This window comes from Anas acuta, chromosome 10, assembly GCF_963932015.1.
Source record: "Anas acuta chromosome 10, bAnaAcu1.1, whole genome shotgun sequence".
NCBI classification, from domain to species: Eukaryota; Metazoa; Chordata; class Aves; order Anseriformes; family Anatidae; genus Anas; species Anas acuta.
In genome coordinates, this window is record NC_088988.1 from 18,707,973 (window position 1) to 18,730,134 (window position 22,162).

The window sequence follows — 22,162 nt, forward strand, 5'->3', positions numbered from 1 at the left end:
AAACATCTGTTTTCTCAAAACAAAGGATAATTTGCCTGCTGTACTACAGCATTCCCAATCACTTTAAGGTGAGTTTCTTTTGTTAAATAAAGATACTCTCTAGAATTCATACTGGGCTGATAAAATATTCATCTTAATACTCTTTCCAACATGAATTGCAAGTTTATTTTTGTATTAGAAGAATACACACTACACGGTGTTCACCTTGCACATTTGTATTTTATCTAACTCCACAGTTTATTCTTCTACAGACTCCATTTTTGTCAGTTTCTCAACGGAGAAGTTAAGATAGATCTGTCTTACCTTAATGTCATCAATCAGCATCATAACATCCTGAGACATGTAGAAATCACTTAGATCAAAAATGATCGAGTAGCAAACTACGGTCTTTCCTAGTATTCGATAAATCTATTGGGAGATAAAGCTTCCATTAATCTTTTATTTAAAATATTTGGAACATTAAAGTAGCCGAAAAAGGTTAAAAATGTATTTTGAAACTATCAAAGAAATAATGAATTGTAGAACTGCTATATTAAAACAAAAACGAACAAACAAAAAACCCTACATATCTAGTTTTAAGCGCTCTGTTTTTTATAAGGTATGCAGATCTACACTGTATTCCAGTTAAACTGTCTCACTTCATCACTAATCCTGTTTTGGCCAAGTTTTACTGTAGCTAGATGCCTAAAAAACATGACAGTTTTAATAGTAACATGGAGCATGTGCGTTCTTAATAGCAAAATATGTTAAAAAGACTTAAAAAGTAAGACATATGCATAAAATAAAATTACACTTAAATTCTGTTTAAAACAGTTCAGAGACTAATGCAATGTTTTTCTGAAATTGGCATTAATAACAATTATATAAAAATTAGAAATTTTCTTGCAACAACCTTTGATGTTCCAAGGCATCCTATAGGCCTGTCCGGTCTTCCAGATAATCCCAGTTTGTCATTGACTCCCAAATGAAAGTAAGCCTGTGAGAAGTAATCACAAAAACTGAAGAAAACCTATATATGACTTCCTTATACTCACATAGGAAACTGTCTGCTTCTACTGTAATTAGGAAGCAAGCTTCATAAAATACGATCATTATTTCTATTGCTTTTATTCTCTTCTTCCTTTCTTCAAACAGCTGAGATGCATGGGTCCAACTCTTGGCTTCTGGAAAGCACCACAGGAGCCCTGCCTATCTGCACAGTTTCAAAACTCAGCAAAAACTTGTTGTTTCTTGTTTTAGGTCTTGTTTTTAGCTTTATTTATTATTATATTTATTTATTTATTTCAATAAGACCCCAACAGATCATTGACTGGCAAATATTGCTTTCTGTAATGCTTTTCCTGTGTGGATATAAAGATAAAACAGTAATATAGGAGCCATATAAAGATCCTTCCTTATTCTACTTTTAGTAAAAGCATGCAAAATTGATGCATCAGCCACAAAAAGCAAGAGGGAGGTTATCTCATTATTCATTACTTGATTCTTATTTGAGTTATATTAAATTATGCATGCCTAGTATTACTTCAACTGATATAATTTCATAATACTTAAATATTAAAGGAATAACCTTAATTTCTTACAGTGTATCAGAATAAACCATAAAAATGCAACTAAGCTGTGGGCAGAACAACATAAATGTATCAGTTATCCCAACGGAAAGTTGTACTTCTTTCCTTATTTGGGTTGTTTTAAGGTGACAAGCCCATGAGTACTAAAACTTAATTCATATTATGCTCTTATAACAGGAGTTTTAAACATTTTTCTAAGCTCAATATTTCTTTATTTTATAAGAAGAAAATTCAGAAGCAAATGAAAGTGAACATTTGAACAAACATTACACTCAATAGCTTTTCACTGCTGTCAGCTTGGGGCCTTCCTGATATTGCCTATGTTTATGTATAAATACCAATAAATATTTAGAAAAGAAAATAAACAAAACTTCCTACATCAACTGTTCGTTCACACTGAATAACTATATTCAAGCTGAAAGGCATGGAGACATCAAACATTAACAGCTTTATGTAACCCATATACACATAACAAAATCAAAAGAATGTTTTTGTAGTACATAATGGAGACTCGAAAAATGGTAATAGACAAAGACACAGCCTTTTCTGGAAGTCTACTAGGAAAAGTGGACCAGGTGATTTAATCAGGTGATGCAACTTTTTTATTACATTCTTTCTAAAAGTACATGTACCTACCCACCATGAGTATAAAGAAAATATGAGAATTGTCAGAATGCCACCAGCTTTTGAAAAAGAAATCTTAACAAAGTTGTCATAGCTAAGAATTTAATTAATAATAATAAACATATATATATAGTGAAGGTCTCATCTTTTTGTCAGGGAGACCAAAGAAATACTGTATGACAGAGAGACAACAAATAGAACTATAGTAAATGTATGGGGTATCTGTTAAACCAAAATTTCAGGTACAGAGTTTTAGAAAACAAATACAGTCAGAGAATCCCTTCTGAAATATACCATCAAGAAAACTAGTGAGCAAAAATGGGTTGAGAATTGAACAAGGTTGAATGTAAACAAGGATATTTGCTTTCTCTGTAAGTATTTTTCAGATGTTAATGGCAGTCATTATTTGGGGGTAATCATCTTTCTGAGTAAGCTGGCAAGGTTATAGTACATCAATCAGCAACGCACATAAGACTTCTTAAGTCTGTGAGGATATATTTTCCACTCTATTTTTGGTTTTGTTTTTTCCTGTGTCCTAGGGGCTTCTAATATAGATAATGGCATCTGCCATGTGATCCTAAGTTCAGAGGGAGAGACTTGCATAGTTGCAGTCATGGAACAGATCAGTAACAACTTCAGCACTGAAACTACATACATGGATTATACTTCCCCAAGACATTCAGAATTCATCAGGCTTGTTTGAGATAACCTCTATAATTAAGTTTGGCAAGACCTTCATGTACCTGGTCCATGACCAAACTTCACGTGGAGAAGTATAAATACATCAAGTGCACATCTGTGATTCTTGATCACCTTACCTGTCTGACAGCCTCCTGCAGTTTGTTAAGGCTTATTTATGTACAGACAGGACACTTTTCAAGGCTTTTTCCAGAGGAAAGGACCAGTTATAACAGAGAGTTAAACAGGCACCCAGTAATCACATGGATTTTCTTAGGACTTTTTATATGTTTGCCTACAACTGCAGATCAAAGCATTTAACATTCACAACAGCATCTGTCACAGTCTTTTTGCTTTGAATGTATTTCCAGGACAAACAGGAGTGGATAACTTCAGACCCTTACTCAACATAGGCCAAAGTGTTGTACCTATTATACTAAAAATGACTGAACAAAAAGAGGTCTTGGTAGTGCTAAGAGAATGCTGAAATGGATCAGTGTGGCCTGTAAATGCCATTCACCTTTGACTACTGGCTTCATATGGCAATGACAGCTACTTGAACAGATGCATCTAAGCTGTCATCATCAGTGAGGCTTAGTACGAGTAAGGACTAACAGGGACAGCTCTTGGAAGCGAGGGGAGGCAGTACTCTGCCACAGGACTACATGCCTGTACAGAAAAAGAAAAATCTGAAGCCTTCACAGGGGATGAAGGAGGTTCTGAAAATTCCCTTCACCCAAGCAGTTTTGGCCACAGATCTGACCGCAAACTGAGGCAAAGGGATAAAGCAAGAAGGATTTAAACACCAAACTTCCTGGATATACTCAATGCAGCAGACTTGTAGAAGAAACAGTTAAAGATGACTGTATAATGCTTTTTATAAAGGCCGTACTATCAAATTGTATGATGGCTTATGCCTATTGCCATATACTCTTTGACCATTATATTCTTTCTTCTTATTTTCTATTTTTATATTTATATTCTTTGACCGTTACGCATTTGCCTGTTTGTCCATCAAGTTTCACTTAGTCTACTGCATTATTCATATTTTATTTTATTATTTTTGAGAGTAGCTCAGGTAATAAGCCTAATCAGGTAATATCTGGGCTTCAGTGCTTCACTGAAAGATCTAACTAGGCATGTATAACTGACCAGTACTGGCATATCATGATACACAACTGAATTAGAATAACACACACACACACAAAAAAGGTAGATAACAAATCTAAGGAGATACAATTCTAACGGTTTGATATAAACTAATTTTCTTACAAGAGATAGACAGACAGACAGACAGGTAATTTTCAATGCAGAGTTCCTTACTTTGACAAGTTCTTTTTGAGCCCATATCTGAATTGGTTCCACCTGCTGGGGAGTCTGAGTTTGGATTCCATATGTGTTCAGAAAAACCTGTAGGCTACAAACAAAACAATAACAAGTACAATCAAAAAGTAGTCTTAGCTTTAGCAATTATCTTGGCATCAGATAGATGAGTAGCAGGATGAAATTCAACACTTCCTTGAATACCTTTAGCAAATTTAAGATGTATGTTGTTCAGCACTTACTTACTGTATATATTCTTAGTAAAAGCAAATACCTACCGTTGACTTTCTGCTATGAGGGCCACATGCACTACCAAATCATTTTCTAAAGGACCCTAGAAAACAGTGAAAAAGTAATTATTTGCATTACTATTTTGATAGATATTATGTGAACGGGGGCAATGTCTATTTGAACAATTCATGAGCATGACAGAGATCTCTGCATTGTTTTTCTTATTTCGTAAACAAAATTAAAGACCACCACAAATTAAAACTTGTAAGTCTCAGAACTATGGTAAGATTGTCCTGTCAGTAATACTTTGCAAGATGCATGTTGAAGAATTAATAACAAAAAAGCTTCTGGTATTCATTTCCACTATAGATATATATATATTTTATATTTAAAAAACGATGTAGGAGAAATACTTCACTTTATACAAAAATTTGTAAGTTGTACAATCAATATATTTCCTTCCACATGATGCAACATAATACTTTGATACATATTTTTGTAAAGAGGGAAGTAACAGGTAACTGATAGTATCCATTTTAAAATAAGGAACTGATTTCAAACCTCTACTCTGAAATACTTTGATCTCACAGCTAGTAAGAGTTATATTTACACATATAAAATTACACATAATATACACTTTATATACATATATATGATGTATTACGTTAAACAGGAGATAACAGCATTTCCTTGCATTGTTTATAACAGATAATTCTATGTTTGAAGTAAGAAATGGTATTTTACATTAAATCAGGAAGTCATGCAAATATGAATAAATTCAGGATGTTGGGTGAAATAAAAAAAATCAACATCATGGGTCTTGAAATGGCTTTTCTTTTCAGTGGCAATATGCATTACTAGCTAAAAAGATGACAGGTCTGAGTTATTCCCTGTTTATTTATTCTCTGTAGTTGAACATGGTTGAAAAAAAAAATCAAAAGAACTAAAAAGAGTGCACATTTTTGTTCCTAAGGAATTTGTGTTGTTTTATGCCTACTTTTGTCTAGATACTACCAGAACACGAATGACAAAAATTAAATACATCTTCTATCAATTGATCCTATAGAAATGCAGCATTTTCTGTGCAGATAGGTGGATAGATGAATTAATTTGGAACAAAAAGTTTGGAGTGAACACTTCCTTGTTCAGTCACCTATGAGCCTTGATATCAAGTTAGATCTTTGGGATTTACAGAAGTAATTCCTGATAACATGTTCCCAAAAGTACATCCACACTATATTTCTGCTAAAAATGCTGGTGGTTTTGCCACATGAATAAAAGATGTGCACAAACAGATCAGATTAAGAAATCAAAAGTTCAAGTGGCATTAACAGATGTTCCTCTCAGAATCAGTTAATCATGCTATCGATCTCTTTTATACAAACACTAATAAAACACAAACCAGTTCTCTACCACAATCAGTGTCTTGAAATTTTAAAATAAAGAGGAACAACTCCCCAGAGAGCGAGGCAGCTCCCTGCAAGACTGCTTTGATTTGTATGCAGCCTGTGATCTAACTTGGGAGCAGTCTTTAAGTTAAGACTCAGCTTGCTTAATTATTACTACATCTCAAAGAGTGGGACTAGGTAACCAGCTGAACATAAATCTGTATTCTGAATCTCCACAGGGGTATGTCCTTCTGTGGTACCAGTACTAATGCCTCTCACATACAGATGCATTCAATGTCATGCCTCATTTATAGCAGCCAGTAAGTGGTGGTTCTAACATGGTCCATAATTGAGCAAATGCATCTGTTGCACAACTGGCACATCACCAAATCTGGTTATAAGGTATTGTCCCTAAATAAAAGCAAATACTTTTTATTAACTTAACAAAAGGTGGTCATTAACAAAGTAGACACTTTGGATTTCCCTGTGGATTTCACAGTGGATTTCCCCTCAGAATTAGACTTCCCCATGTGGTTTTATCATTTCCTCCCTACTCTAATTTCATCATGTCAAAACCTGAGATTCATATGAATGTGTCTTGAACTAAAAGTCAGAAAGAAAGCCTCAGAGGTATTCAGGGCAGCTAAGTACAGGCTTATGATGGCTGGGCTAAAAACCAGGTTCTAAATGCACCCTGCTTTTGTATGACTAAATCTCTGTATTTGCTGCATAATTATATATATAGAAATGAATACTCAGGCCAGAAAACAGTTTAATGAATTGCTGATCCCTTGATATCTCATTCAAATCTATTTATTGTGTGCTGGGTTTCACGGATTGATGAACTAGACAAACTAATTTATCAACACCTACTGCAATTGTTATTGAGAAGACTTGCTGCTTCCATCATCTTTATTTGAGAAGACTTGATGGTGTAAAAACTGCCTGACTTTGAAAAAAGTATTATGGACAAATGTTAAAGCAAGAGCTGCATTCATTGTCACTTAGCACGTAAAGACCTGAAGGATCACAAGTATTAAGTATTCTAGAAAAAACACAGATAAAGTAACAGACAAACTATTCATGAATAGCGGCACCCTTTTCATTAGTGATAGTGACACACTGCGCTATGTATTAAAAAAAAAGATATAGAAAAACATTAAAGTCCTAAATAAGTCCACTACCTAAATCCTACTGTTAAAAGTTTTTTAATGTGTGCTATTTCACATTTGTGTAATAACCCAAGCCAAACTGCTGTTGACACATCAATCACTGTCTCCCTAGGACACTGTAACAGACCCCCCTCCGCACCCTTCTGCCTTGCATTTTCACATTGGATGGTGGGGAGAAGGATCCGTTTCAACTACATCCTGCATGCTGTGCAAATGATAAATACACCCTGGTGTTTTCAGAAGACAAAGGTAAAAGACAGATTAGTTTTGCTTGCTCTCCAAAAAATTCATGGTTTGTAACAAGGTTATAAACTGTCAGAGGCAGGCTGAAGGGAAAACCCCTGACTCCATTCCTGGCACTGGAAGAGAAAGCAGCTCAATATCAGTCTTTTGCTGCAGCCTCACTGGACAGATGCTATCGCTATATGCTTTTCTGCACAAATTCCCAGGAAATCTCAGAACTCTGAAAAAAATCCATTCATTTTGAACATGTGAGAAGAAGTGGACATATTATTCAAGAACACAGATTGGAATGGTACCTATTGGGCTTTCCAAGCATATGGAACAATAGGAGGAAAACAGAAATAGAACGCAACAGAAGAAATTGTACTTAAGCCAAAGAATCCACCTTGCTGCTACTAAACTACAAATGATACAGAATACATCTGCTTCTGAAAGCATCTAAATACTGCTTAATGGTTTATGGTCAATACTACTAACAGACTAGACCTCTCTAATGAAATACAATATGGACATAGGTGTGCCATAAATTCCAGAATAATGTTTAACCATCTCAGAATTGTGTTAATACAATAGCCTACTGAAGTTAACACGAATGAAAGGAAAGAATATACTTATAAGCAACATTACGAAAAAAATCATTAAACACGATAATCTTTAAACCATCAAAATTAGACACTCTATAAACCTGAGCATAATTTAGGTAGCTGAAAGATCCTAACACATTCCAGCCTACCTATACTTTGCAATTTTATTTCCTTTTTTACGTATGTTACTTGGTTTCCTGAAAATAATAAATAAATGAAAATAATAAACAGTTCACAATTTTGACTATTCCCTTCCCAACGTCACCAGGGGGCATTAACTTTCATTTCCAATAACATAAGTGAAGTCTTTACAAATTAAGTCTACAAAGCAAAACACTAAAAGGACATAGTCACAGCATGCTGACAGACAACGTCATGAATTAATTGAAGCTCTATACTTATATTTCACATTAACCCAGAAGATCAATTAGTCTAACCTTGCAATTTATTAACATCATTTTTATTGAATTCAGATTTAGTATGATGGCAATAAATCAGCTTTCATATGCTCCAGTAAAACACAAAACAAAAACAGAAAATCCTCACCCCAACTCATGACATTTCTCATATGTTATTGTTACTACTGCAGACCCTCATATATGCCAAATTCTCCCAAAAGAGAATGCAACAAATGAAACTTATAATCTCTTCTGGATATGGAGATATTGAACAGGAACAACAAAAACAGCTCTTCTAAGAGCAATGAAGTTTTGAAGAGTTGTCCCCGCTGAAAGAGAATGCCCTGCATTCTCTTCTTTCAGTAAAGTAAATGGAGCATGGATGATTCCATGCTTTGCATTGTTGTTGTTGTTTTTTGTTTGTTTGTTTGTTTTGCCTTTTTTTTTTTTTTTTTTTTAAACTTGAAAGGTATTTACACTGAAATGCTACTGACCAGTTAGCCTTACAAAGCAAATTACTAGTGCGAAGGAGAAACTCTCTGATTGCCATCAGACTCCATTATGTTTTGGAACACAGTCTAGAGCTAGCAAAGAGAATCCTGCTGCAGCACCACACTGGTACTTCCCCAAAATGGAACACAGTGAGACCTCTTTCCGAAAACTGAGACATAAATTCAGGAGGGACATTAAAGTATGAGAAAAAACATTTCCTTTTAATTATAAATAGAATAGGTAGTTTAGTATTAGCGGTCATTAAGTTTTTAATATATTGCTCATTTGATCCCACAATTTTCCACAGCAAATGAGACTGCCCTCTTTTTATCAGATTTTGAAGGCTGAGTGATCCATTCACAGCATTAATATATTGACATTCGATGTATTAACTCTACATAAAACTCCCTTCCAAACAACCACTGAGGTCCTTCAATCAGACCACATTTCTGTGTGCCTGTAGGCCCATATTCTACAGGAAGGGCAGCCCTTCAGAGACCAGAGTTTATATGCAGCAAACCTTACGGTATAGCCTCTTCAGTACAGCAAAATGTTTCCAACATATTAACGGCTGGTTCAAAAAAAATTGTTTATTGGATTTGTTATTGTATATTTCTACTATAGAAATAAAAACAAAAATACATTTCAGAACAAATTCTAAGTGAATTTGAATGTTAGAGGAATCATTATACATCCTTAGTGTTACTACTTAATTTCTTTTGTTCTGTTTGTTTCGAGCTAGTAACTACAGCACAGTTACATTAACATCCTTACATTCCTGTATAATACGCCTCAGCAACGACTGCAAAACTGCAAAATCTTAGCAGAGGTTAAAATGGTAAGAGCATATCAGTGCTGCCAATTTTCAAAAGGTTATATGGAAAAATAGAAGACTAGAATATGGCACTTTCTTTTCTGACTAGAGTAACTAGAGTAATATCAGACTAAGTGGTGAACAGAGAAATGTGAAGGGGTAACATTACGAAAGCTGAATTAATTGAGCGATCTTAATGACCAGAACAGTTAAACTTTCCTAACTGTACTTCTCCAGCGTGAAACTACAGGCTTACATGTATATGCGGCTCATCTCATGCTTTACGCTCAACAGCTTGTACAGGCAGTTAGTTCAATACAGCAATACCACAAGGTTTACATCCACAAAAGGACAGAGTAAAGAATTCCTCCGTAACTAATGATAGTGATAGCTTGGCACAGAGCTCCTCTATCAATACTGCTAAACGTTGAGAAAAGAGCAACACAAAAGACCAGAAATAATAAAATACATTGAACGATTGTATGTATCAAATCAAAACGTGGCCCATATCAGAAGGACAGCCAGGAAGAAAACGTGATGATGGCTGTAGTATTTTTCCACTTGTTCACATTTAGAAGCATTGGTAGTGTTGTACAAGTCAGTAATGTAGGAAGTTTCTCAAATATAAGAAAAAATGTATCTGAAATTTTTGAAATTCTTTCAAAGCTTTAAATTCCTTTAAAAAGTTTATTTTACACCTGGGACCAAACAAAAATTTAAGATGAAACAACTGATTTGAAGTAAATTAGGTAACAACACAGTTCTTTCATGTTATTAGTGAAAATATTGAAATAATCTCTGACTCTGCAGAGGTAATTTTTAGAGAAAGGAAGGTTACTTGCCAACAACAATGGCTTTCATGGTGAGTTTGCCTTTGTAGGCTTATATGCACCTTACTTAATATGCAGTATTTAATATTTTATGCTTCAATAACAAATGCAAAGTGCTGAAAAAGAAACTTTTCAGATATATATTTCTCATACTGAGGAAAAAAAAAGGCTCAAAAAACTTTTAATTGCACATTTTCATACATCCAGTTCTTACTCTTTAATAAAAGAAGTCCTCTACATATATACCTGCTTTTTGTTTTTTTATTCTGTTTACTGCAGATTTTTATTACAAGGTTCCAAGCACTCCCCATCCCTGGGCACTCATTCCTGCCGTGGATTTAAGCCAAATTCAGGAACACATGGATACACCAAAAAAAGAACTTCATACTTGTAGCTCTTAGGAGCTCTAAACAGAAATAATACTTCAATACTCTGAAGTGGTGGTAAGTAACTGGAAGTTATAAAAAAACTTAAATTTTCTCTTGCCTTTCTGACCACGTTAAACCACAACATCTTACAACTCAAAGAAATGCAATTACTAGCAGCTATTTAAACTTATAATATGTATCATTTTGATTTTATCACTTAATTTGAAAGCAAACATACCACTTCCCAAAAACCCTAGTTGTTAAAATCTTCCTTTTAGAAGTAATTCTCCATCTATAAAGCAAATGTACACACAATCTTGAATTTTCCTAGTACTTTCTTTCATTCTAATATTAGAAGAATGCACAATACATCGATAATATGTTTTCAGCAAAAACACTGTAATACTAAGGTTAGGCTTACCTGGTTTGAAAATCTCATGCTAACATTCCGCTGATCTTGTGGAGGTACATAACGTCCGATGGGATCAATATCTTTAGGACTTACTAATTTGTCAGCTGAAAGTCGATGATAATAAAAACACAGAATGACTTGAGTGCTTTCTGCAGCTTCAGTGAAGGAGGCATGCAAGCATTTTATGTGGTCAGTCTTGCTGCTGTAATCTTTGTTTTAGATCAGCGATTTACACGACAAAAGGGCAGTCTACAAAATCACATTTAAACTTATGATTCAAGTATCATTCTTGCTACATGTAGTTAGAGTACTGTAGTACTTATAAAGAGTGCTTCACTTTTTAATAAAAACCTATTATTTGATATGGAGAGTACCCATATACGGGTATGGGGAGAGAGGAGGAGGGGTTGGGAAAGCAACCTAAACTTCCATGATTTTAAACTTTTTCCTGAAAGAGAATTAACTACTCCAATAAAAATAAACATCCAGATAATGAAGAAGTTTCTGAATACTATGCTGTGTAGTAAATTAAGACAGCAGTTTATAAACTCAAAATACATCCTGGCTCAGGCCTATCAGTGTTTGGCAGGAGCAGGGAGCTGAATAGATGGTGCAGTGGAAAGCAAACGCTTGGGCAGGCAGTGAAGGGCACTCTGGCTGGGCAGTGCACTGAAGAAGCCAAGAAGGAGCCTGCTGCTGTTAGGAGCTGTGCCAGTGGTTCTGAGCCACCAGATCCTGTGAGCCTCTCCCCCAGCCACCTGCTGCCAGAATGCAGCCTGGCTCCCGCGGGGAAGGACCCAGCTCCCTGCTCTGGACTCTTCCTGCAGAATCACAGGCTACGTCCAGGTGGTTGCATTTAAAAAACAAGCTAGATCATTAAAAAACAAATGATTTTAAAATGTAGAATTTATTAATATACTAACCCATCAGTAATCAAAACACATTTTAAGGAAAACAGTCATCTGTTTTCAGATGCATGTAATCAGACTTCTCATGCTGGCTAAAGGCATGCATGCTACTTAAATTATTTGCAGTACTGATGACACTATAAAATTGATTGACCAAACAACTGCAAGACCAATGGCCTCTGCCTAATAGTACTTAAAAGCAAGAGCTGTTCCCAGAATTGTTGTTCTATCTCCTCTATTTTTTAAATTGACTTACACGGCTGAGAAATTTACATATGTAGTCAGAATTATTTCCTATTGAAGATGAGTAGTAACAGAATAATATGAAATTTAAGCTATTTTTAAATATTTACACTTTTATTTAAAAATAAGCACTCAGTGTATGTTCATTGCCATTATCAGAAATGCATATTTACTGGAATCCAAATTTGGTCTATTCTAAAAAAATAAATAAATCCTAAAAACTCATACCTTATTTCTAGGGAGCACAGAATCAAGAAAAAGCATGTAAAAAATATAAGAAAAGGCAGCCAGTAAATGAAAAAAGAGAAAAAAGAATTTTCAATTGCATGGAACAGCTGTATGCCTAGTGGCCGGGCATTATTTTCTCTTCTTCTACAACAGAGACCCTATTGTGAAAGCTTGCAAACTTCCTCAACCAAAGCAACAAAGAAATTCTCTTGAAAAATAGCATTACTGCATGCAAAATACGAGGGCATGTCAGGAAAAGAAACAACAAATGAGAAGGCTATTGTGTTTAGAAGATTTTCAGTATTCTATAAAATATATCAGTAAACTTCATATCATGCTTCATGCAGCATTAAACTTCAACATGAAGAACAAAAGGCAATTTTTGCCCATCACATATGTACCAAAGCAGAAGACACACATGCTACCCATACTACCCGGAGTCCTTTTGAAATTCAAGCCAGTATGTTTGTTCAGATTCAAGAAAAACATTAACAAGATAAATATCCTTTATGATGAGTCAAAACCTGATAGAATTTCTTCAGCCTCTTACCCAAGAGCTTTGCAATGATGTAAACTGCCTGTCCCCATAAGAAAAACTTCCCATCGCGTCCACTGTTACTAGGAAATCGTTTCTGACTGCCAGGATTCTTCTTTTCCAGTTCAACAAAATCAGCTGGCACATAGTAATACTTGGGTACAACAGGACACCCTATGGAGTTTTAAAATAAGTACAGTAAGTAAATACATCAAATTCTATTTCCAATATTATTTGATTGTATTCCCCTAATAAAGCTGAAGTGTTATCCAGGTAGCTATTTGAACAGACAGACTGTTGTCATTCATCATTTTCTCTCAAAACCACAATCAGTGTCAGAAACCCAGAACTACAGTAAACTACTTTATTTTTCACCAAACATTTCCACAGAATTTTTTTCCTAGAACATATACACCATCTGTACTATACAAAAGTGTTTCCACTGAAACATAAATGCAGTACAGATAAGAAACCATACCCAAAAGAAATGAAATCTGCATTAGAGCAGAACACCTTGGGTTTTCTCCCTTCATGTAACAGTCACCTCAGTACTAGACAACTTGTTGGCCAAAAATGGTCAAACAATCGAAATAATGCTTGCAAGAGATTATTTCAATATTAGTATTTTGCTATCATGAAACAGTGATATTATTTCTCTTTTTGTTTACTGCAATGTTCATTAACAGAGTAAGTATTTTTTATAGTTTCAGACAAGAAAAAAATAGTGTTTTGAAAGAACAATTATCAAATAATACCTTCAGATGTATGTTGAAGCAAAGGATCCAGAAGATCCTGATATTCTTTTACTTGTGCAGAATTTCCTCTAAAAACACCTACAAAAACAAACAAAAATAATTAATTCAATTAAAGAAATAACTGTTCTGTGAATTCAGTGTTCATAAAAGAAAAATCTAGCGTTTATTGTTCTGTGGTGCAGTGTCTACAGACTAAATTGTTCATGAAAAAGTACAACACTAAACTAACTGCTCGCTTATTACCACAGCTAAATCTCACAGGGATCATGAGTCAGACATTGTTTTATTAGCTTAAACTGAAATCAATTGCAAATTACATCACAGAGTAAAGCTGTGAACTTATAGAGGTTCTGAAGTGGACTAGATCTCAGACAACTAGCCCAGCTAGCTGTAAATAACTTCCTTAATTATGGTAGAATGAAGAAGCAGAGTTTGTATGCCAGGGTGGAGACACATAGGCTGTTTCTAAATATTCAGGACAGAGTTTCAAAATTATCTAAAAATGAATTGTCTAGACCTCCCAATAAATCAATACAATAGGAACTTGAAAAAGTAAATTGAAAAATTCCCCCCAAAGATATTTATATGGAATCTTTACATTGATAAGTTATGTAGATAGAGTAATTTTAACATGATAGAGATTAAGAACAGGTGACACATCTTGAGATGCTGAATACACAGTCAAGCTTTTATGATGATGCTTTAGGGGAAAAAGTGTTAAGTTTGGAAGTACCAGCATCTTAAACATTTTTCTAGTAGAATTTACTCATCTCAAAATTCGTCTGATGAATACTATTATGACCAGTGCTCAGTTCTTACATGAAAAGATGCATCAAAAATAGCAAAAGCATTTCTGCTCATCAAGGAAAACTTGGATGAACTTGATAAATAAGAGTAATGTTTTTTAAAAACAGAAATGTTTTTGAACATTTAAAGGGAAAGAAGTCAAACTTTTCATCTTTCACTCCTGTGCATGTCCTTTCTTTCCATGTTTCCCTTATCCTACAAAACCACCATAATCTCCAGATTTGAGTGGAAATTTAAAAAAGCTTTCGAAAACGCTATTCAAATACTTGTTATCCCCCCCAAACACACATTGATTTATTTAGTTCAATCCTTCCTTGCAGCTACAGATGCATATCTACTATCTACAAAGTCCTAAACAATTTCCTTTTGAGAAACATCCCAAAGAAAAATTAGTACTAAAGCAGTCTTTTTGTATCTTAAGAATTGTTATTTCTGAAAGGCAAAAGTAAGACAAAAGAAAACCACAAACTAGTAACTCATTCATCAAAAACAAACGTACCAGAACATCTTATTAGAAACAGTTTAGCCATTTTTGCAATTTAAGTCTCTTTGTATGCACTTCAAATTTTGCATTAATGAAGCTTGTGGATTTGGATGCAAGTGCACAAAATCATTGATGTAATTGTTCTATTTGCTTAAATTGAGCTACAGGGAAAAAACAAAACAAAACAAAACAAAAACACTAGGACAATATTTGCAAGGTATGTATTTTGTACTTTATAACACAAGAAAAGTAGAGAAACTAACTTCAGTTAAAGATAACTGTATTTTTTGTTCTTCCCAAAACTCTAAGTGGGCAGCATAAAATGTCAATGCCTTTCTCCCGTATTCTTGGGGGCTTCACTCCTTTTGAAAAAAGTCAAGCATTCCTTCAGAAAAATCAATTGTGAAACCTTATTACATGTTCAAACAAAATATTTTAATCTATGGGTGAGCACACAGGAGTCAAGGCAGAGAGCAGACTTCTATGCCTCTCGCAATCTTTATTTGAAAACTATTTCACACACTGAAGAGCAAAAACAGCTGCTAGAAATATGGCCAGATTTTCATCCATTTACAAAGCTGAAAGACGCATGAATCTTTTTGATGGCTGTAACCCTTACAGATTTTCTTATTCTGACCTTCCTTCTGTCTGAGTTCTGGCTTCCATCCTGAAATCATCCTGTGAACTTTTCTAGTATGTCTCCTAACCTCAAGACAAGGTCTGTCAGTTGTGGATGTATTTATTTATTCATCAGACCAACTGGCTACATGTAAAAACATAGCCAGGAAGCAAAGGCATCTAAAAAGAGCAACTAGGCCTTCTGCTTTGCTTTATTATCTTCTAAATTCTGTTTCATTTACCCCAGAACAATCAACTTGAAAATATCTGTGACAACATTCAGTTTGTCATTATATTCTCTATTCTACTTCTTTTTCTCTCATGTGCTGCTATGAAGTACTGATACTGTGGAAGTCTTTAAGACTTAAAAAGCAATGCAAAAGTGAACGTCATAGATTTAAGCTTCTGAAAAATGCATATTGAGTTATATTGTAAGAACAGAGTTCAAGTTACAAATGCTGAAATATGGGTGTTTTTTGGTTTTGTACTTTTTTTTTTTTTCTCCTGTTGTTCTTGGTTTTTAACCCATGAGGCAGAAATTTCAATGAGTCTTCCTTAGAGCAGACACTGCTTGTATATGCAGGACAAAAAATTATTTTGTATTCTTCATCTAAGGGCCTGTAATGCCTTTATAAAACAAGACAAAAAGCCATACTTACCATCAATTATCATGAAAATAAAGAACAGAGGGAATTCACATTCAATGCCATCAAAAAGCTAAAAAAGAAGAAAAAATCATCAGCTATTTCAGATCCAAATTTCAGTTTCAGGAAATACATTTGCATATCCTATAGAACTATTTCAAAGCAACAAAAGACAAAGATGAAAGTGAAAACATTTTAGGACACCAGCTTTTCATTTAGCTTACAGCCTCTTAATTCTACAGGCATTTCAACTGTGCTTTTACATATGGCTCATTCTCAAGCAGAGTATTTATATAATCTATGTTTTATTTTCCACAGAGAAACTATTGGGGAGTAAAAATAGTAAATTTTCATTTAGATAACCTTTACTGATAAACACTGTGGTCAAAAGCAAAACTGTTTTCTATACACTCTGACTCTAGTCAGCTGTGAAATTAAATAAAATGATAAATAACTTTCTTATTTGTTATGTGAAATCAACTATACCCTAAATGTAAATGGAAGCACATTCATTACAAAACAAATCAACGACTAACTTGCTGACTTAGCAATCTCTCAAAACTGCACATGCCAAATTACAAAATGCATCTCTCCTTCATTTGAAACAATTGGGAATCGCTGTGCAATTCAAACTGCGAGTACTAAAGGTGCAATATCTGTTTTATTTTTTTAAGTATGGCCTAAACACTTCAGAAAACCGAAACTTGTCCCTATATATATACACCAAGTACCTTTATTTCTGCTGGTTTATAATAGCGCCGTGTTTTATCCTCCAGTGCTGTTCTGTATCCATCCCTCAGGAATCTTTTAAACCCATATTTTCCTTTTAATTTCCTAATAATTTTATCTAGTGTTTGATTGAACAAAACCTCATCATCCAAAGCAAATGCAGGATAACTGAGACAGGGCAGAAGAGCTGCATCAGTATTCTGCAGAAGGAAAGGAGAAAATAGCAAGTTATAAGTTTAATTAAATCTCTGAAAATTATTTGATGCACAAAGACTATTTAACCTACTGAGTAAAATATACATTTGAAACAACCTTATATTTATCAAAATCACAGTAGTAATATACTGAAGTAACTTGCAAAATGGGACTTCTAAAATGCTTAAGAATAAACCATAAACCCAATATTCAGATACATGATTTGAAAGACAAAGAACTCATTTGACTCAAAATCTGACCTACTTTAGAGTTGATAATCTGTTACAACTGATAATTATCGGTTGATATTAAATGAACATATTGTGGAACATTGTGTTTTTAGAAGCAAAAAAAATAGCCTCCAGCTTATTCCTGGAAGAAAATCAAACATTTGGGTATCCTACACACAAAAAAGAATCCCAAACAATTTATAAAGGTGCAATGCTGAGAAGTAACTATGATTAAATCATCATTTCTGAAAAGCTTTTTCAGGAATTGTCTCCAACTGCTGTAACAAACAAGCCTATTTGATTTGATTCAGGAAGTAAGGGAATAATTTCAGGAAAAAAGGTGGCATTTCTCAAGAACTATAGGCAACTATCACAAAATGAAAACACAACAAAAACTATTAACTAGTATATCACCACTACAAGTTAGTTATAGTTTAATGTTAAACTAAAAAATTAGCTGACAGTGCCTTTTAATTATCCAGCATTATCACTCTGCTTTGATTCTTCTATACAATGAGTAAACTATTAATGCTGAAGATTAATAGTCATTTCATGAACCAAAACGCTATTAGATCCCAGAATGAAAAAGCAGTAGAACTCCATTATCACTCATATTAAATTACCGTCTTTCAAAGAACAAATTTACCTTTGATGCTAATACTGAAATAGATGGGTTTTGATTAATTTGTACTTATGTCACTTAGACTTACTCACTGATAAAATACTTACTTACAACAGTGGCTTATAGTAACAAGAAATCCTCCATATTCTGCAATTACTGAAAAGCCAACCTTAAAGGCTTCTTTTCTATACAAAAGAATAAATTAAAGCTAAAAGAAATGTACTCTTTCAGAAATGCAGTCACTGAATTTGTAATGGAAACTGAGCCACTAGGGTAAAAACAAGACAATCACCAAAACTGCAAGCCTTACTTAACTTACTGCAGATCACTATTACTTTTAATTTTATTTTGAAATTATTTAGAAAGATACCAACAGGCTAACATTCTAACCTAAGTATTTTTCTAATAAAGAATGCCCTGTTGATTTCACTTCAGAGACACATCTACATCACAGTGATGTTTAAGAAGCAAAAATTTAACACCTTCCCAACAAACTCCTATCCTTATTAAGCAGAACAAACTGGCTGTCATAAAGCTAAGAATTATGTTCATACCCATTTATTTTCTCCACACACCGTTAAGGTGAATTCCATTTAATTACTTACATGAGACCTTGACTCTCGGGGTAGCAATGAACACAGGGTCTGTCTGTTACGGTTATGAGCATCAAAATCCACAAATATAACAGACCAGGAGCAGCCCTTTAAATAGAACATGAAATTTAAGGAGAAAGGAAAAAAGGTTGGCACATGCTGGTGAAACTAAACAGCTCTTTGTTTTAATAATGTTATGCTGTAATAGTCTAGTAGCTGGCAACTAATCAGAAAATGAAACATAATATTACAGTGAAAATGCTTGGAACTTTCAAATGTTTTAAAAATAAAGCCAAAAATTTTTGAAAAACATAGAAGAACTTGAAATTTTAAACAAAACAATGTGTTTTTGTCTACTAGAGGTTATGAATTATTTATTCAAGTTATAATCTCTTAATTGGATATTCACGTGATGTCAGAATCTTTACTATTAATTACAATTAAGGATTTAAGTACTGCATAAGTAAGGATCGTATCTGAATTCCTATGCCAAAGCCATACATATTAACTCCTTCATGTAGATTTATAGCTGTTGTTTCAAACATACACAATAGATTGGGAATAAATTTAAGAAGTTTAGCATAGGATGTTAAAGTAAAATAATGAGAAATTAAGTAAAGAGACAATTTATTTGTTACATTAGAAATTCTCTTCTCGATGTGTAAATAAATCTCCTTTTGCTGACAAAGCGGTTAGGGTTACACCTTGACTGCATTCCTATGCTTATAACTCCTGCTTTTTAAGAAATAATTCTAGTATAATGAAGATATAAACAAATAGCATTAAAAGCCATGTATGAACTCTTCCTTTATATTAAAGCACATAAAATTCAGAGTACATGAAAAGCCAATTGTTTCTCAGTTCATAATTGTTCTTTATTCTACCTGGCACCTAACAAAGATTGCAATACAATTAATTGAACATAAATATAGCCGTGCATTGTTACATTAAAAAAAAAAAAAAAAAAAAAAAAAAAAGCACGATTTCTCATAGGATTTATTTTTTTAAAGTTTCTGTATTTCTTGGAGAGGAGGAGAAAGCAATAGTTCAATGTGATTACCTACAACCAGTAAGTAAACTTTATGTCCTCTTGGGATATTTGCTTGAATGCACAGGGCAACTTCCCCATCACGAGATACTCCAAGACATACAGCATACAAGCATGTGAGAGCAGAGATACAGTAATATGGATATATACACAAATATTTACTACTTTCTCCCTGTATGCACAGTGTGAGTGGAAAAATCTGCATGGAAACGTTGAGCAGTCTGTCGCCAGTGATTTGTGCAGGTTGCACTAAGTGTAGTTGCAGGTGCAGTTCCTCCTGAGGGGCTCAGCAGGATTTCTCAGAGCTATTGGAACACAGCTGGAGCTAAGCACAAAGGCAGGCTCTGCTGCAGACTGAAGGTCAAAATGGTTTCTGCTTATGCAAAGTATCTTGGAAATAAATTCTCAGAGCATTTAAACTCGCTTTGCTTCAGCAATTTATTCATCCACTTCAGAATTTAGTAAAATATCATTTGAAAAAAAATATAGCAGCCACATTTACTGCTGCTTGAGATTATTGGGAAGGTAAAGATTGTAGATAAATATTTCTTCTGAAATATTGACAATGTACGTATAATGTCTGATCACTACCTAAGATCCTTAGTTCCTAACTAAGCTCCTAGCTCCTATTTCTTAACACATGGCAGCAGTTTCAGGAAGTGAATTAAACCAAAACTACACCTATGGCTATGGCTATGTCTTTTTGTAACAGTCTGTGTGTGTGAGGCCATTTTCATACTTCTCCACTCAGAAGCAAACAGCCATTATTATATCCCTGAAGTATAACCTACAGTGAAAAACTCTGTTGTCCAAGGAAAAAAAAAAAGGAACAATAAAGAAATATCCAGAAAAATTAAGTCTTTAAGAGTCAGAAACCCTCATATTCAGGGATACATCCTGCACTATTACTTAAGAGAAAATAAAAAGGTCTAAAAATAATAAGTGCTACAGTTTTTTATCAATAGAATATTTAAAACAAAGTTTATTTAAAATTTAAAATTAAATTTAAAACTTTCATTTTTCAACCCATGCATTGCAATAGTTCTAAAAAGTTCCGGTCAAAACAGGACTGTATTTTACTTATTTATTTATTTTTATTTCTGTGACTACATGAATAAATTAAAATTATAATAAATAAAAATTATATTTTTATATTTTTAAAATAATTTTTATATTTATTTTTATTTCTGTGACTACATTGTAAGAAAGTACTTTTTGTCCACTATGAGAAAGATCTTAATGATTTTTTTTCAGATGTTCAAGCAACTTTTTGTTGCTTGAAAGAGCTTCAAGAGTTCAAGAGCTTCTTGAACTAGCTCCCTGTCCCTGAGCTTTCCAATTGTTCTAAGAGATGCAGAATGCTGAGTAATAACGTTAGCTGAAGTGCAGAAACCCTCACTAGTAGTTACGTACAGTCACAAATAAAATGATTATGATTGAGAGTAGTAAACAGGGAAGTACTAGTTGGTGAATGCGATCCATGGTTTAAAAAGCTCACAGCAATAAAATGATGGGCTTGTCCAAGGGGAGTGGAAAAACTGTGGAATGGCATCTGGAAAGCCTTCACGCTAGTATAAAACAGTGCTACACCTTAACAGATTTTTCTTCTCCACAAATGCAATATTCGGGGAATGTAGCAGTGTCCTTTACAATTGAGGTATATTGGCATGAGCCTTCTCAGAGTGCTAAAGCCAAGCAGCATGAGACAAAAACCATCTCAGAGGCAAGGTTATACAGAACACTACAGTATGTCCTAGATTACAACAAGAAACTGACATTAAAAAATTATAGATCCAAGCACATTTTCTGCAACAATCTTGTACCTCCCCTCAAAAAAAAACAGTAGATTCTTATCACTAAGGTGTATGCTCATGAAGGGTTGTGTAAGATAAATTTTTATTATGAATTTTCAAAGCATACTAATACTACAATAGTCAAGGACAAGCTTCCTACTGTTTTCAGCAGTACCAGACTGTACATAGAAGTCACTTCTACATTTTGTTTAACAGCAAGTGTTAATATACAAATGCAACTGTTAATCTAGAATAGATTAGGCTTTTTAAATTCATTCTATGTAGTTTCTAGATAAATTTATGCTGAAATAAAATATTATATACAAGTAACATCTGTACACAATCCGTATTTCTGTACTATGTAGCTCACCCACAAATAGAATACAGCTATGTGTTTATATGCTTTGCGTGACTGCAAAATTTCAAAGTAAACAATATTTAAGCTTTACAGATTATTTTTCAATTAAGGACATTTGAGCATGTCACAAAAGGGCTAATAATTGTGTGTTAATTAATATAAATTAATTCTAATATGATTGTTCCAATACATACCTTACATTTTGCCAGTAGAAAAATGGAGACAAATAATTTTTTATTTTTATTTT

The 22,162-nt window shown here is 33.9% G+C and overlaps 1 protein-coding gene across 7 annotated transcripts in view; it reads right to left on the reverse strand.

Annotated features, from left to right (window-relative positions):
• PHKB (phosphorylase kinase regulatory subunit beta) overlaps positions 1–22,162 on the reverse strand; it is a 74,886-nt gene that overhangs the window by 21,121 nt on the left and 31,603 nt on the right. For all 7 annotated transcript variants that reach the window (XM_068693627.1, XM_068693626.1, XM_068693630.1 and 4 more), the window contains 10 exons: positions 18,729–18,824; positions 17,079–17,276; positions 16,363–16,420; positions 13,795–13,872; positions 13,055–13,213; positions 11,135–11,229; positions 4,472–4,527; positions 4,194–4,287; positions 893–976; positions 304–408 (listed from right to left, as the gene is read on the reverse strand). In XM_068693627.1, coding sequence (XP_068549728.1) covers positions 304–408; positions 893–976; positions 4,194–4,287; positions 4,472–4,527; positions 11,135–11,229; positions 13,055–13,213; positions 13,795–13,872; positions 16,363–16,420; positions 17,079–17,276; positions 18,729–18,824 — 1,023 coding nt within the window. The remainder of the gene's footprint in view (positions 1–303; positions 409–892; positions 977–4,193; positions 4,288–4,471; positions 4,528–11,134; positions 11,230–13,054; positions 13,214–13,794; positions 13,873–16,362; positions 16,421–17,078; positions 17,277–18,728; positions 18,825–22,162) is intronic.